This window comes from Nuphar pumila, chromosome 13 (assembly GCF_984573655.1).
Source record: "Nuphar pumila chromosome 13, dmNupPumi1.hap1.1, whole genome shotgun sequence".
Classification (NCBI taxonomy): Eukaryota; Viridiplantae; Streptophyta; class Magnoliopsida; order Nymphaeales; family Nymphaeaceae; genus Nuphar; species Nuphar pumila.
Window position 1 is genome coordinate 19,115,981 of NC_143261.1, and position 18,198 is coordinate 19,134,178.

The 18,198-nt window shown below is 37.0% G+C and overlaps 1 protein-coding gene across 1 annotated transcript in view; it reads left to right on the forward strand.

The window, feature by feature from the left end:
- The window catches only part of LOC149817994 (serine/threonine-protein kinase STY46-like), a 92,064-nt gene that overhangs the window by 17,202 nt on the left and 56,664 nt on the right, over positions 1-18,198 (forward strand). The window contains exon 7 of the mRNA XM_089985925.1: positions 13,844-13,894. Coding sequence (XP_089842051.1) covers positions 13,844-13,894 — 51 coding nt within the window. The remainder of the gene's footprint in view (positions 1-13,843; positions 13,895-18,198) is intronic.

Sequence of the window (18,198 nt, forward strand, 5' to 3'; positions counted from 1 at the left end):
TCTTTATTGATATGAAAAACCAATTGCTTAAGAAGCATTGGAGTAAAATACAAGAGGGGCTGCACCCCTTTATATACACAGCTGAAAGAGGACTCAATAGAGCTGTTGGGCACAGTCCAACAGCTCTATTTAGAGCTGTTGGAATGTGTCAGTCCAACAGCTCTATTAAGAGCTGTTGGACTGTGTCTGTTCTATTGCTAGTCAAGTCTGGATAGGACTTGACTAGCAACAGTCATTCTAGTTCAAACTGAACTAGATGACATAAAGACAAAAAATAAAAATAAAGGAAACAAATTACAGAAATGAAAGAAATGAAAAATGTATTTATATATATAATAATATAATATTATTATATATACATATATGTACAGTTTTACATTTTAACACTCCCCCTCAAACTTACGGTACAATGAGCGAAAGTTTGTCTAAGAGAAAGTGAAATCGGGGAGCAGCGAGAGGCTTTGTAAAGAAGTCTGCTAACTGATATTCTGAAGTGACATATGACAGATCAATTATCCCGTGTAGATATTCATCTCTGACGTAGTGACAATCCATTTCGATGTGTTTGGTGCGTTCGTGGAATGTTCTGTTACTGGCAATGTAGATCGCACTTTTGTTGTCACAACACATTTGTGAAGCCTTTGTTGCTTCAACTCCTATGTCAGCAAGCAGTCGTCGGAGCCAAACTACTTCCATGGTCGTGGTTGCCATGGCTCTGTATTCAGCTTCGGTGGATAAGAGAGATACCTTCTGCTGCTTTTTACACCTTGTAAAACCCGAGATTTTTATTAGAAAATATTTCAAATTTTTCAATTTGGGCCTAGATCCACATTACGGATCCAGGACCCATAAAGGGGGGTAATTAGGATTTATTTATTTGAAATCTTGATTTAATGATAATAATAGATAAATAAAAAAATTTCTATTTTAAAATTTTAATTTAATTCGAGGATCCACAGTGGATCCATTTGGATCCACTTGTGGACCCATTTTGACTTGGGGCCGGGTTGCGGGTCTCGGGTTCGGACCCGAGCCCCACCCCATATTAATACCCTGTTAAGTGATGAGGGCAACCCGATAAGGGTTGCCCGATAGAACCCTTGCAGGATATGGAAGGGGGGCAGGCGGGTTACGCAGGCCGTAACCGACCTCCCCCATCTCGACGAAAAAGGAGGGGCCTGGGGCCGATAAAGGAGGGGAGTGGAGAGGGGGTCTCGCCCTCTTCACTCAGCCTCATCTCTCTCCCTTGTCTCTCTCTCTCGTTCGGTGCGCACGTGCTGGAGGCAGGGAGGTCGCCGGCAAGTTTTGGCCATCACAGACCTCCGGCGAGATTCCTGTCACGGCAGCAGCAAGGTGCACCCCCCAGCCGACCGTGCCTATGCGCCTCCAGCCTTAGGTCGCCGGAAAAGCTTCAAAACTGGTACGAGTCTTCTTGGAATCGAGGTGAGGGATCGAACATGGGTTCGATTCCCTGTGTGGGTTTGAGGGGAGGCTCCACCGAAATTCTGGAGTGGGGATTTCTTTTTGAATCCCACATGGGAAAACCCCAAATCTTGGATTTGGGGGTTTCGGTTGGCATGAATAAAGGAGGGGGAGGAGGTTATGAGGGTTGACAGAAACCCTAATCAATTGGATTTTTGGGGGTTTTCGGATTTTCATCATCAAGGGGAAGAAAATTCTGTTAAACCCTAGATGTACGATTTGGGGGTCTCTCGTTTTTATGCTAGAAGGGGAACCAAAGGCCATCACGGACCCTGGGGTTACAGGGGAAGCTCTAACTCGGACAGAAATTTAGGGTTTAACTTGTAAATGCTAATTCTTGATTCTAAGTGCATAGTCTACACAGATTTTTGGTTCGGCATGCATTAATTTAGGAAATCAGTATAGAAGCATCTGATTAGCCGAATTTGGTGTTTAATCTGTCGATTTTTGGGGTAATCACGATTCTCTTAAAGAGATTTGATTCACGTGTACGTGAAGGTTGATAGATTTAAACCCTTGAACTTTAGGTTATTTCATGTACAATGTTTCTTTTACAGTTTTCATTTGACTGCAGTATTCTTGATCATGGTTTTTATACTAAGTTGCCACAGTTGGGTCAAATTTCGGTTTATGTATGATAAAGTTCATGTTAACAGCTTGGTTCATCATAACTTCAGGACCATGAAGTGTCATTTTATAGCATGGTTTTCTTAATTTTATTAAGATGATTAGGATTGAACCTGCCATCAAGATTCAGAAACATGTTTAATTACTTTGAAGTTCCATATCATGGAGGCCGGGGTATTAGGTGCACCTGCATATCCCTGTGTGTGGTATGTAATCAGAACAGGGATTGACTTTATTTTAAATCTTGGTTTAGATAGGCCGTGTGTGTTAAGTCCACAGGGGCTGACTTTATTTAAAAAAAAAAAAAAAACTCGGTTTAGGTAGGCTGTGTTCTATGGACATGATTGAGTTTTATCAATCTGTGTTCTGAAAGTTAAGTCTCGATACTGTTATCTACCTGAAATAGGATTATTTGAACTTGAGTGCTTGTGTTCTTGAAACCGAATACTGAAGGACTGTTTGGAATCTGAAGTTGCTGTTGATAATGGGATGCATATTTAAAATAGCCAAAAGTTTTCAAACCTCCATCCTTGATCTGCCCCATTTGCATCCCTAGTTGGATTTGGGCTGTGAACTCGACATGGCTGACCCGAGAGGGCTGTAACGACCCCAACTCCTACCTTTGAAAAATGCGGAATTTTTTTTTTTGAATTTTTTTTTCTAAGAGTTGCGGAAAACTTCCCAGAGACCTGGGATCCCTACAGTTCCAATTTCAGTTGGATAACCACACACCACAAACGAAGTTGCAATTATCATCCATATCAACCAACTAAAACTCTTTTATTAATGAGTAATAAAATTTCAAAGACAAAGTTTTCTTCAACTGAAAGTAAAGTAACAATTGCAGAATTTAAACGAACTGAAAGACAAAAGAAAGAGCCACAATATCCTCTACTGAAGCTGACAAGTCCAAGTATAACTCATCCATCCCCAGATGCATGTCCAACTTCACTGTTCACCATTTCCTGTGAAAAACCAACAAAGTAGGGTGTCAGAACCGAAATTCTGAGCACAGCTACTTCTAAAGAAACCAGATGAGAGAAAGAACATGGATAAGATTTCATGCAGTGATTTGAGTGAGTGCAGATATAAAATTTTCAACATCTAAATTTTCATAACTACCAATGATTTCATTTACTCACCAATCAATAACAATAAACAGTGTCATATTTCAACAACTAAATAACCAACCTTTCAGCATGATTTCACGAAGTAAAGCGTATGCTACCACCAAATGATGTCATGATATCAAGAATGATTCAAACATGCATGATCTAATGCATAACAGAAAAATGCATGATTATGTGCAATGCATGATTTCTTCTGTTATCTTTCATTTAAGTTCCATCTTTCCATATGCATGCCCTATTAGATGCACACATCTTTAAGTTCCTCTTTTTAATTACCGTGGCCCGCGGATACACCAAACAGGTACAAACCCCGAGGTCAAGTAGGTTCCCAGGGTAGCTTAACACACAATTTGTATTTTATTACTGGGTTCCAACTTAGCCCTCGACCGATATCAGGAAACAACATCATCCATCGGAACATTAGACCTCCACATCTAATGTCGGGGACACAAGGGACACCCCACGCCCACAAGTGCCACTTCCTTGGTACCATAAACTCACAGCTGTGACTAACACACCACTTCTGGGTAAAGTGGCGGATTCTCCCTAAAACCGTGGCCAGGAGAAGAACCTCAATATCGGGTTCAGGGGCAACAATGCACACGGAGTTTTTGTATCGTCACAGTCTCCCCAAGACCGGATAACTAAGCTTCTCATACTCCAGATGAGATATCCCAGAATATATATTACACTGTTCTTATTCATTATATTTTTATTTAAAGTTCATTCTTTAAGTTTGCAACACAATATGCAAAAGTAAAGTGAAAACCCCGCATCCTCCCTTGCAGGGACCCATTCGGGACTCCAGCCCGTGTAAACACAAAGAACAGTGTAGTAAAGTGCCAAACCATCTTATGTGGTTTAAGTGATGCTTTAAAAAAAAAACATATATAAAAGAAAACCAAACTCACGGCTCTCTAGGCCGGTGATGGTCCAATTTGGCCATCGGTGCATCACGTAATAAAACCAAATTAGTGATCAATTTACAACACTAGGCCAAAATGCCAAAAGCATAAATATTCATGCCCCAAACATATGCACGTCATAATTTATTCATATGCATTTTCAATGTGTGTGTTACCTACATCACATAGGGGTCTTAACCAATCCATAGTTTCTTTAAGTGTGTGAGTGTGCATGTACCTTTTCACATGTAAATCAAGTATACATGTAACTAAATGTGACCCCAAATACAAGCAACATCCTAGTATAGTCATCAAATATTTCTCATGTGACTAATTCTACAACACAACACTGATGCCCAGTTCATTCACCCCATTCTTGGTTCTATTTCAGTATAATATGCAGGATTCAGTTAACATGATTGAGCAGTGAACATATCCACCCAAACGGGTAGTGACGTATTACAGAAAACGAACTCTACAGCCCTACTAGAGCCTGCTAATCTCGAATCCCACATGTGCATGAGATAAGTCTTTACATGTTCAGCAACCAAGTACAAGAATATCAGAATAATCAAAAGAATACAGTACAAGCTACCATAAATGTACGTTACATTGGAAATACAATTTATGTAACATGTTTAGAAATATCGACAATAAACGATTGCAGTTGAAACAGGTTACAATTGAATAATAAAGCTTTATATTCGGCCAAACTAAATACTTAAAAATTCTGAACATCTTCAATGTATAGTATGTATGGTTTCATATCATATTAGGACAACAAAAAAAACAACCAAACAATGTACATCGTTATGAATGATCAATCTTTTGCTGCCATTACATATAACTGTTTATAATCATAAGGGAGAAATCAACCTACACAACATGAATGGGTTATTAATCACGAAATCAAACTCCAAAATTATCTCATGAATGACACTTGGATCTATAATAATTCAAACTCGTTGGAGCAAACATGTACATGTTTATCATCCTAACGGAGCAATTGGTTTATACATTCTGAAAGGGGTCAGTGAGCATGCATTAAACCTTCCAAAAATTAATTCATAAAGACACTTGATTTTACAACAATTCAACTTGTTGAGGCCACCTCTTTTTTTTACAATATTTTACGCAGATTCAGTTCAGGTGCATTCCCATGTGGAAAACAACACATTAACAAATCTTTGATCATGCTTGGAGTTCAGTAAATCAGATGAATATCCATAGAAAATAGGCAGACATATCGTGAATAATATCATGGCATAGCAGAAAATGCACAGCATACATATATATATATATATATATATATATATATATATATATATATATATATATATATATATATTTTTTTTTTTGAATCATACGAGTTACAGGCCAGCACCCAGCCGACTGGGTCGGCTGGGCCTGCTATGGCCCGACTCACAGGATGTAAAGCACCCAGCCGACTGGGTCGGCTGGGGCCCTGCTAACACAGCACCCAAAATAAACAAACTTCGGTTTCCTCTTTCCCTTTAGTATTTAGGTTATTGGGTCCCAAAACAGAAATCACCCAAAAATTGGGGTTATCCATTGCAAAGAATCGGAAATCCCACGAATGGGGCTAGTCCGATACCACAGCCAAACCCCAAATCGTTTGGGCTAGGAATTTTTGCAACGTAGGGTTAGGTAAGAAAAATCCCCAAATCGATTTGGGATAAACTTTGCTACAATTTAGGGTTAGGTACAGTGAATCCCCAAATCGTTTGGGTTTTCGAAATGGGGAAACAACCTAATCCCCGAATCCTCCCCTCAATCCACCCATGGAATCGAACCCACGTTCGATTCCTCACCCCGAGTCCAAGAAGTACCGTACTTTTCTCCGATGACTTTTCCGGCGATCAGAGACAGTCGTGGCGGGAGCACCGGGCTGGCTGGAGTCGCCCCCACTGCTGTCGTGACAGGGATGCTCGAGGAGGGCTGATGGCTGCTGGTTGCTCGTCGGCGACCTTCTTTCTTCCGGCGTGTGCGCATCGAGCGAGTGAGAGAGACGGGGAAAGATGGGGGACTGAGTGGAGAGAGAGAGGCGAGGGATGGGAAACCCTAACTCCCCATCCTCCCTTTTATTAGCCCCCCTCAAGCCGTGATGGGGGGGGAGGTCGGTTACGCCCTGCGTAACCCCCCTCCTGCCCCCCCTTCCTTTTCTGTTACAACGTATCGGGCAACCCTTATCGGGTTGCCCTTTTCTCTTAAAAGGGCTATCATAGAGTGGGGCTCGGGTCCGAACCCGGGACCCGCAACCCGGCCCCAAAACAATATGGATCCACAAGCGGATCCCAATGGATCCACTGTGGATCCTCGGATAAACTTTTAAAAACTTAAAAATTTTATTTATTTTAAATCTCACTTTAAACATAAAAATTTTAACCCCCAAAATATGGATCCGCAAGTTGGATCCAAGTGGATCCAACTGTGGATCCTCGAATTTGCTTAATATATATACATATATATAGGTATATTTCTAATTTATTACTAATTATTTTAGTATAACGCAAACATTTAAGCGTAAATACCCCTTTATGGGTCCTAGATCCGAAATATGGATTTAGGCCCAATTTGAATTAATTTGAAATATTTTCAAATAAGAAATCTCGGGTTTTACAGGGCTGTACGCATTCTTTTTGTAAAAACATATATATTAGATGGGTTAAGTTCGGGCTTGCTATTAGTTGAACCATGTACCATCAATGCCTTTGATATCCATCCAAAGTTTTGCTGTGTATGTTTTGATAATGAACTATTAGTGCCTATGTTGATTTGATATTTTCCCAGTTCCAATGTTACTATGTGATACATTAGGTTTTGATTTATGAATTGTTAGTATTGTTACTCGTAAGGAAACTGTTTTCCATCTTCAGCAGGCAGATTTCAATTGAAATTGTATCTATGTAAAAATAGATAACATGCTATTCTATCTTGAATTAAGACAAATGGAATCGGGTTTCAGTGCCAAATAAAAAAAATAAAACTCTTGTTATAGGGTTGAAGGGAAGTGTTGGTTTTCAATATATTACTTATGTTTGCCATGGAGGTGTATGATCTCACTTGACTGTTATGAATCATATTTGATGGAAATATGTTCCAAAATTTTTATAAATATTGTGTATGATATAAGTCTTGATATGAATAAAGGGAAATCTTAGAACATATGCACACCTATATATCGGTGTCAAGAACAGGTTGGAATGTTGTTTCTAAGAAGGTTATGTAATTGTTATTGTTTGATTATGGTACTCATGAATGTGAGCATGATCCAGTATTGATAATTCTTCTTGGGTAAGAATACTTAAATTGTGCACTCACACACTCAAAGAAGACATACTTTGATTAATATCTGTATGTGATGTAGGTGACACACACATAGAGGAAATGCATCTGTTTAATAAATGACATGCATATAGTTGGATTATGATTTCATGAGTGCATATGCTTTTGGCATTTTGGTTTAGTGTTATGATTGAAACACTACTTGGTTTTATTATGTGATGCATCGATGACCTAGTTGGACCATCACCGGCCCGGAGAGCCGTGGGTTTGGTTTTCTTTTACATATGTTTTTAAAAGCATCACTTAAACCACATAAGATGGTTTGGCACATTACAACACTGTTCTAATGGTTTTTACGGGCTGGAGTCCCGAATGGGTCCCTGCAAGGGAGGATGCGGGGTTTTCACTTTACTTTTGCATATTGTGTTGCAAACTTAAAGAATGGAATTAAATAAAAATATAATGAATAAGAACAGTGTAATATATATTCTGGGATATCTCATCTAGAGTATGAGAATCTTAGTTATCCGGTCTTGGGGAGACTGTGAGGATACAAAAACTCCGTGTGCGTTGTTGCCCCTGAACCCGATATTGAGGTTCTTCTCCTGGCCACGGTTTTAGGGAGAGCCCGCCACTTTACCCGGGAGTGGTGTGTTAGTCACAGCTGTGAGTTTATGGTACCAAGGAAGTGACACTTGTGGGCGTGGGGTGTCCCTTGTGTCCCCGACATTGGATGTGGAGGTCTAATGTTCCGATGGATGGTGCTGTTTCCTGATATCGGTCGAGGGCTAAGTTGGAACCCAGTAATAAAATATAAATTGTGTGTTAAGCTACCCTGGGAACCTACTTGACCTCGGGGTTTGTACCCGTTTGGTGTATCCGCGGGACACGATAATTAAAAAGAGGAACTTAAAGATGTGTGCATTTAATAGGGCATGCATATGGAAAGATGAAACTTAAATGAAAGATAACAGAAGAAATCATGCATTGCACATAATCATGCATTTTTCTGTCGTGCATTAGATCATGCATGTTTGAATCATTCTTGATATCATGACATCAATTGGTGGTAGCATATGACTTACGTTGTAAAATCATGCTGAAAGGTTTGATCATTTAGTTATTGATATATGACACTGTTTACTGTTATTGACTGGTGAGAAAATGCAATCATTGATAGTTATGGATATTTAAATGTTGCAAATTTTATATCTGCACTCACTCAAATCACTGCATGAAATCTTATCCATGTTCTTTCTCTCACCTGGTTTCTTTAGAAGTAGCTGTGCTCAGAATTTCGGTTCTGACACCCTACTTTGTTGGTTTTTCACAGGAATTGGGGGACAGTGAAGTTGGACATGCATCTGGGGATGGATGAGAGTCATACTTGAGTTTGGCGGATTCAACAGAGGACAGAGTGACTCTTTCTTTAGTCTTTTAGTTCTTTAAATTTCTGTAATTGTTACTTTACTTTCAGTTGAAGAAAACATTGTCTTTGAAATTTTCTTACTCATTAATAAAAGAGTTTTAGTTGATTGTTATGGATGATAATTGCAACTTCGTTTGTGGTGTGTGGTTATCCAACTGAAATTGGAACTGTAGGGACCCCAGGTCTCTGAGAAGTTTTCCGCGACTCTTAGAAAAAAAAAATTTTCTGCATTTTTAAAGGGTATGGATTGGGGTCGTTACACACCTCCACGAGATTAATGATTCTCCTAAAAAGACACAAAAGCCAGTGGTTGAGTGTCTGTTATTGGGATCACCTCCCCAATCAACATCAGTATATGCAATTAAATCATGAGAAGAGGAGGAAGATAAGAAAAGTCCTCGTGAAAGAGAGGACTTGATGTATCTGATAATACACATGACTGCTCCCATATGAACAGAAGTAGGAGCATGTTGAAATTGACTTGCTGTATGAACAACATGTGCTATATCTGGTCTGGTAATGGATAGATAGGAAAGTGCCCCGACAAGCTGTCTGTAAGGAGTAGGGTCTGCAAGAAGTTCTCCATCATCAATCTTCATTTTAACATTAACAACTTCTGGAGTGTCGACTTTCTTATCATCAGTAATACCAGACCTGAAAACAATATCAAAAGCAAATTTAGTCTGAGATAATAAATATCCTTTAGGAGAATAAGCAACTTCAATGCCTAAAAAATATCTCAACAAGCCCAAATCAGTCATTTTAAAATGAGATTTAAGAAGTGTTTTGATTGTTTCAACTCCCTGTTTATCGCTTCCGGTGATGATCATATCATCCACATAGAGAAGAAGCACAATGATCCCTGCATCAGAATTCTTAATAAACAAAGCAGTGTCAGTTAAACAGAATTGAAAACCAATATCAATCATAACACGACTAAACCTATCATACCAAGCTTTTGGTGCTTGCTTAAGTCCATAAAGAGCTTTTTCTAAGCGAAGGACTTTACCCTTAGGAATACTTAGACCAGGAGGGGGTTCCATATATACTTCTTCAACTAGCTTTTCATTTAAAAAAGCATTTTTGACATCCATTTGAAAAATAAACCATTTTTTGATAGAAGCTAAGGCAATTAAGGTTCGGACAGTAGTCATACGAGCCACCGGAGCAAAGGTTTCTTCATAATCAATCCCATATTCTTGGGCATAACCTTTGGCTACTAAACGGGCTTTATATCTTTCAAGAGTACCATCACTCTTGGTTTTAATTTTATAAACCCATCGACGTCCTATAGTTTTCTTCCCTGGAGGAAGATCTTGAATATTCCATGTAGAAGCCTTTTCAAGTGCATCTAATTCAGCTTTCATGGCTTCTATCCATTTGATATCATTTTTGGCTTGAAAATATGTGGATGGTTCTTCATATGAGTGAATTAATGCAATAACTGCCCTATATGTGGGTGAGAAAGACTCGTATGATACAAACTTTCCTGGAGGCCTCGAGATTCGGGTTGATTGTCTAGTTGGAATGTTAGAATATTTCTCAAGTGCACATGGAGGATTAGACTCTTGTCGCCTGGAATATTGAATACTAGTATCTCTATGAACTTCTTCATTTTCAACATTAAGATCAATAATTCTTTGATCATCATCAAAGTTACAGTCAAGGTCATATTCATCAGATGTTGATGTTAGATCTAGCAAAAAGGAGTACTCAGTGACGTCTTTTAATTTTCTAAAATCAAAGAAGCTCTCCTTTTCAAGAAAGGAAACATTTCTAGACACATATAGTTTATTATTTTTGAAGTCAAAACATCTATAACCTTTCTGGTTTTCAGCATATCCTAAAAAGGCACAGGGAATCGCACGAGGGGAAAGTTTATCATTTTTGTCAGTAAATATGAAACATTTGCACCCAAATATTCTTAGTCTAGAGTAGTCTGGAGAAATGTTCATAAGTTTTTCAATGGGAGTGATATTTTGTAACGAAGAAGATGGCATCCTATTAATGAGATAGGTGGCAGTTAGGGCAGCTTCTGCCCAAAAGTCTTTCGGGACTTGATTTGCTATTAATAAAGTCCTAGTGGTTTCTATAATATGGCGATGTTTTCGTTCTGTCAGTCCATTTTGTTGAGGTGTATAAGGACAAGATCTTTGATGTGTGATGCCATGCAATTTAAGATAATTTTGAAAATCTGTGGATAAAAACTCTCCCCCTGAATCTGTGCGAAAAATAGTAATATCATTTTGAAACTTGTTTTTAACCATATTATGAAAAGTTTGAAAGTATGAAAATACTTCAGACTTATGTTTGAGAAAATACATCCACGTATGTCGGGAGAAATCATCGACAAAAATAACATAGTAAACAAATCCTCCTTTAGAAATTACTGGTGCAGGACCCCAAACATCCGAGTGTATTAATTCAAGTGGTCTTGAAGAGAAAAAGGTTCTGTTCTGAAATGGTAATCTTTTCATTTTGCCGAGAATACAATCTTTACAATCAAATGATTCAGAGTTACAAAATTTCCCTAGATTTGGAAAATGTTGGATTTTGGCTATATGTGGGTGACCAAGTCTCTTATGCCACAGTTCCAACTCTATTTTTTGAATATTATAACAAAAAGCTTTCTTCGGCATTTCCAAAAAATCCATGTAATAGAGTCCTCCTTCTCTATGGCCTTCCCCAATCAGCTTGCCTGACTGGCGATCCTGTACCCAACAACCATGAGAAGAAAAAGAAATATTACACCCATAATCAGAAATTTGAGATACAGATAAAAGATTTAAATTTAATTTGGGAACATGTCTAATTTCTGGAATAATTTTTTTTTTTTGTTTTATAAATTTTTTCAAAATTTCCTATTCCTTCTATTTCAAGAGAAGTCCCATCAGCAGTAAAGACCTTTGACACACTTGTTTTATTTTTAACATATTTGGATAGACTTTGATTATTTGGGGTCATATGAAAAGATGCACTAGAGTCAAGAAGCCAAAAAATTTTACCTAGATCAGAAAAAGATGAGGCTGCTGCGCCGGTTGAAGCTTCAGATGAGGAAGAGGCACCTTTGATGAGAGACTGAAGAATCTCCATTAGTTGGGCCAGGGAAACTGGTGCATCCTGATCTTTAGGCTCCGATCCAGCAATTGCAGCTCTTTTTTCTCTCAGCTCCTTAAGTTTGGGACATTGTGGCCTGTAGTGTCCCGGTTCATGACAGTGATGACAAATAACTTTCTTTTTATCATAGTCACTATTTTGTCGGTTAAAGTGAGGAGGCCTATATGATCGAACATGATTCCCTGGTCTAGACACGGCTAAAACGGAATCATCTTCAATTTTTAAAGAACCTTTCCGGAGACGATTTTCTTCCATTGTTAACTCTTCAATAGTTTCAACAATAGAATGAATTTTTCCCCGGTGAAGTAGGGCCGATTTAGTGGTTTCAAATTCCGGCCTTAATCCAGTGATAAACTGGTAAAAATGTTCAGCATCGAGTTGTTTCTGACGAAGCTCGATGTCTTCGGTACAATGCCACTTTGGTTTTAAAAGGGAAAGTTCTTCCCAAAGTTCGGACAACCCATTGTAATATTCACGAATAGTTTTGTCTCCTTGTGTCATCATTCGAACTTTTTCTTGGAGGTTGCACACGTGTGCAATATCTTTAAGGGAATACATATTCTTAAGGTATTCCCATGCCTTATCAGCATGATCAAATTTGGCAAGACTTGAGCATTTTTTAATGTCAACGCTATTGATAAGCCATGACATTATCTTCGCATGAGATATTCTCCATTCTTTCTATTTCTTCTCGTATGAGGCAATAGCCTTGATTTTCTCTTCTTCCGATAGAGGGACCTCTTTATCTCCCTCCTTTTTAGTAAGAGATAGCTTAGGTTCCGAATCAGAACCATCAACAATCTCCCATAAGCCTTTTCCCCATATATGGTGCTTCATGATTGAAGCCCATGTTACATAGTTCGTATCGCTTAGTTTCATAGGCATGATGGTGACTTTATCATTGTCATCCATCGATTACAAGGAGAGAAAGAATAGGGATAAAAGAGAAACAAGGAAAATGAAAAAGAAAGAAAAAAAAACAATACAACAAGATGTGAAATCTTCTCCAATGAAGTGATAAAACACTTCTCTTCAAGTGGCGAACACTTTTGCAAACGGGCACGGAAACCGAGGCAGCTTTTCCTCAAGATTTAGTACTTCCGCGGCTCTGATACCATGAAATGAAATGGGGATCTTCGAAACACGAGCTTAGATTAACAAGAGCAAGTGTCAAGAATGACACTAAAGCATAACCCTTAAAAAGGGTATAACTGGAAACAAAATAAAAATAAAAATGTATTCTTTATTGATATGAAAAACCAATTGCTTAAGAAGCATTGGAGTAAAATACAAGAGGGGCTGCACCCCTTTACATACACAGCTGAAAGAGGACTCAATAGAGCTGTTGGGCACAATCCAACAGCTCTATTGCTAGTCAAGTCTGGACAGGACTTGACTAGCAACAGTCATTCTAGTTCAAACTGAACTAGATGACATAAAGACAAAAAATAAAAATAAAGAAAACAAATTACAGAAATGAAAGAAATGAAAAATGTATTTATATATATATAATAATATAATATTATTATATATACATATATGTACAGTTTTACATTTTAACAGAACCATCTGATTTTTGATAAGGAATTTGCAGACATGGTTAATGTGATGTGGTTGGTGGCCCATTAGTCAGGTGGCAGAAATTTATGATCATATGGTTAAAATTGCTTTTTAACTTTATATAGTGGCTTTAGTGGCTGCCATTCATTCAATTGCACCAGCTTATGATGACAAAGAGCTTCTAAAAAGCAAGCTTTACATCATTGTTAGATTTCCCAGTTTTTTCACTATTCTTGTCCTTTATCACCACTTTCAGCTTATTGGGCTGTGTTACTGAAAACGTGCAGGACACTGAACAGTTAAGAGATGCACTAGAAAATGAAATTGCAAAGATTGAGGTATTTCTCACTCCTGAACTTTTTTTTATGCTGTCATTGTGATTATTTTGGCTAATAATGACAATAACGAGACAAGCCACCAATGACATTACCATGGTAGATTGATGCTTTATCGGTCCTATTATTAGTTATTATGTATATTTGTCCGTTTTTCTTTTCTTTTTTACTTTCTCTGTATCCCTCTCCATGATCAAACTATCTAATGCAGATACAACATTATAATATTATCATTTATTACTTTTTTTTATTCGTATAGTTTTAATACCCTATTAATTTCTTGAGAACCGCTACTTACTATGATCCCTTTTTGCCAAACTATTCAGATTGATAGGCATAAAAAACTCAAATGAGGAAGAATATTTCTTAATGATCTTTCTGTCTCAATTATTCTTTATCATTTCAAGTGCACTACTTATGAAGATTTTCCTTCAAGTTGGGATGATTATTAATGCTACTAAGCTAAAATCAATCTACTGAAGGAGGAAGGTAATAGCTTTCCCAATGAGAAACTCTGGCAAGCATGGGTATTTGTTAGTGATTTTTTTGTCTCAATTTTTTTTTCCAATTATTTTGAGAAAGCTGTTTGCTAGGATTTTCTTTAAAGTTCAAATGAGTGTAATGCTATTAACCTAGAATTGGTCCACCAAAGAAGGAAGGTGCTATCTTTGTACCAATGTCATAAATATCATTGTTGGGATATTCTAAGCAGGGTAATACCTCTTCAAAATTTGTTTTTATCAAGAAAATCTCACAAGTCTTGCACAAAATAAATGTTATAATAAAGAAGAAATATTATAAAATGAAAAAACAAAAAAAGTTTCATGCTTTGAACTCTTTTAGAGAACATTCTCTTTCTCTATTATGGGGTGCTGTTATCTAGTTAGTTTAACTTGCCACAAGAACAATCTGTGCTATAGATGGGCATGATTTTGAGGGGTCTAGATAAATATCCAACCATTATTGATAGTTGGTCCTTTAAATTCAATGAGCATTGGGTAACTCTAGGAGCAACGAGAGGTTTGGTGAAAAAATCTGCTAATTGATATTCTGATGTAACATACGATACATTAATAGTTCCATGTAGATACTCTTATCTCACATAGTGACAATCCATTTCAATATTTTGGTGCGTTCATAAAATGTTCGGTTGCTGGCAATATAGATCACATTATTGTTGTCACAACACATGCGAGAAGCTTGTGTCACTTCAACTCTCATGTCAGCCAAAAGTCTTTTGAGCCAAACTACCTTCATTGTTATGGTGGCCATGATTCGATACTTAGCTTCGGTGGACAAAAGGAAGACTTTCTGTTGCTTTTTGCACCACCACGAAATCAAGGATTCACCTAAGAAAACACAAAAGCCAGTGGTTGAGTGTCTGTTATTGGGATTACTGTTAAAATTTATCTCATATATATATATATATATATATTTCCTTTTGTAAATACCCTCTAGGTGTAAAATGGTCATTTTCCTCTTTCATGCATATTTGAAATATGCATTTCTTCTTTTTCTTTTTTGTATTTTAAGGTTGGAGGGACCCACCATATAGGCGTTGGACCCTCCAACGATCACAAATATGACCGTTGGAGGGGCTCCAACGACTATATGGAGCCTTTCCATAGGTCTCCTTTTGCCTATAAATAATGGGGTCTTCCCCCTCGTAATATTATCCTTTTTGTAAGAGGTTCTCTCATTGATCAATAAAGAGATTCGTTATTTTTCATGCCTTTGTGCATGTATGCTCCTTTGTGAGTGTTCATTTTGCCTTTGTGCACATATTGATCCATTATGAATCTAGTGCCTTTGTGCATATAGCTCTAGTGTTGAGGATATTTTTATAATCCATTCCCTAGTCAACATCAATATAAGCAATTAAATCTAATGACGATGAAGTAGACAAGAAGATGCCTCGTGAAAGAGAAGACTTGATATATCTAACAATACATAAAACTACTCCCATGTGAACAGGAGTGGGAGCGTGCTGAAACTGACTAGCTGTGTGTACGACATGTGTAATATTAGGTCTAGTAATGAAAAGATAAGAAAGTGCTCCAATAAGCTGTCTGTAAGGAGTGAGATCATCAAAAGGTTCTTCATCATCTATTATCATTTTGGTATATCCACTCTCTTATCATCTGTAATTCCAGACCTGACAACAATATCAAAAGTAAATTTAGATTGGGATAATAAATAACCTCGAAGGGAATAAGCAACTTTAATTCGTAAGAAATATCTTAATAAACCTAAATCAATCATATCAAAATGATTTTTAAGAAGCTTTTTAATGTTTTCAACTCCTTGTTTGTCGCTGCCGGTGATGATCATGTCATCCACATAAAGAAGAAGAATAATGATCCCTGTATCAGAAATCTTAATAAACAAAACAGTGTCGGTCAAACAAGTTCTAAATCAAATATGGTGCCTGTTTAAGACTATAAAAAACCTTTTCTAAATGAAGAGCTTTACCCTTAGGAATTTTAATACCAGGTGGTGCTTCCATATAAACTTATTCAACTAAGTTTCCATTGAAAAAAATATTTTTGACATCCATTTGAAATATGGGTCCTTTTCTAATAGAGGCTAAGGATAATAGTGTCCTGACAGTAGTCATTCGAACAACATGAGCAAAAGTTTCTTCGTAATCAATGTCATACTCTTGGGTATACCCCTTGGCCACTAATCTGACTTTATGCATTTTAAGAGTTCCGTCATTCTTGGTTTTAATTTTATAAACCCACCTACAACCTATAGGTTTCTTTTCTTATGGAATATCTTGAATAGTCCAAGTGTTAGCCCTTTCTAATGCCTCCAATTCTGCATTCATGGCTTCTACTCATTCTTTATGGTTTTTGGCTTGAGTATAGGATGAAGGTTCTACATATGAGTGTATTAATGCAATAAATGTCTTATATGTGGGCGAAAAAGATTCGTAAGACACAAATTTTTTGGTAGGTTTAGAAATTCTGGATGACCTTTGCTTCAAAATATGTTTTCAATGCACATGGAAGATTAGATTCTGTACGTCTTGAGTATTGTAAACTAGTGTCCTTATGAGTTTGCTCTTCATAAGGAACATTATGTTCAGAATCATTATTTCCTTGACCATCGTCTAGATCATATTCATAATCACATCCATAATCACATCCATTAGATTTCAAAGTCAAATCTATCAAAAAGGAATATTCGGTTACTTCCTTGGTCTTTTCAAAATAAAAAAAACTTTCCTTTTCTAAGAAGGATACATTTCTTGATACATACAATTTTCTATTTTTAAAATCAAAACACCTATAGCCTTTTTGATTATCTGCATAACCTAAGAAAGCACAAGGAATGGCATTGGGGGGAGAATTTATCATTTTTTTTTGTGAAAACAAAAACATTTGCATAAAAAACTCTCAATCAAGAGTAATCAGGATATAATTTGACAAGTTTTTCAATTGACGTTATATTTTTCAAAGAAGAAGATGACATTTAGTTAATGAGACAGGTAGCAGTTAGAAGTGCTTCTGCCTAAAACTCTTTTGGAACTTGATTTGCCATCAATAACGTTTTAGTGGTTTTCATAATGTGTCGGTGTTTTCGTTCAACCAAACCATTTTGTTGTGGTGTATGTGGACATGATCTTTGATGTGTGATGCCATACAAATTGAGACAGTCTTTAAATTCTTTTGACATAAATTCTCTTCCCGAATCAGTGCAAAAACTGAAAATATCATTTTGAAATATGTTTTTAACCATTTTGTGAAATGTTTGAAAATGCGAAAAGACCTCGAATTTATGCTTAAGTAGATCCAAGTATGCCCAGAGAAGTTATCAACAAAAATTACATAATATGTATATCCGCCTTTTGATATGACCGATGCGGGACCTCAAACGTTCGAATGTATTAACTCTAAGTGGTTTAGATAAAACAAAAGTTCTATCATGAAATGACAATCTTTTCGTTTTACCAAGAATACAATCTTTACAATCAAAACTTTCAGAATTACAAAATTTTTCTAAACTTGGAAAGTGTTGAATTTTGGATATATGAGGATGGTCAAGTCTTTTGTGTGCCATAGATCTAACTCTAGTTTTTAAACATTATAACAAAAGTCTTTCTTGGGTAATTCCAAAAAATCTATATAATAGAGTCCTCCTTTATGGCCTTTCCCAATCAGCTTCCCTAACTGATGATCCTGAACCCAACAACTATGAGAAGAGAAGGAGATGTTACAACCATAATTAGATATTTGAGAGACAGGTAAAAGATTTATATTTAATTTTGGAATATATCTAACTTTTGAAATAAAGAATTTTTT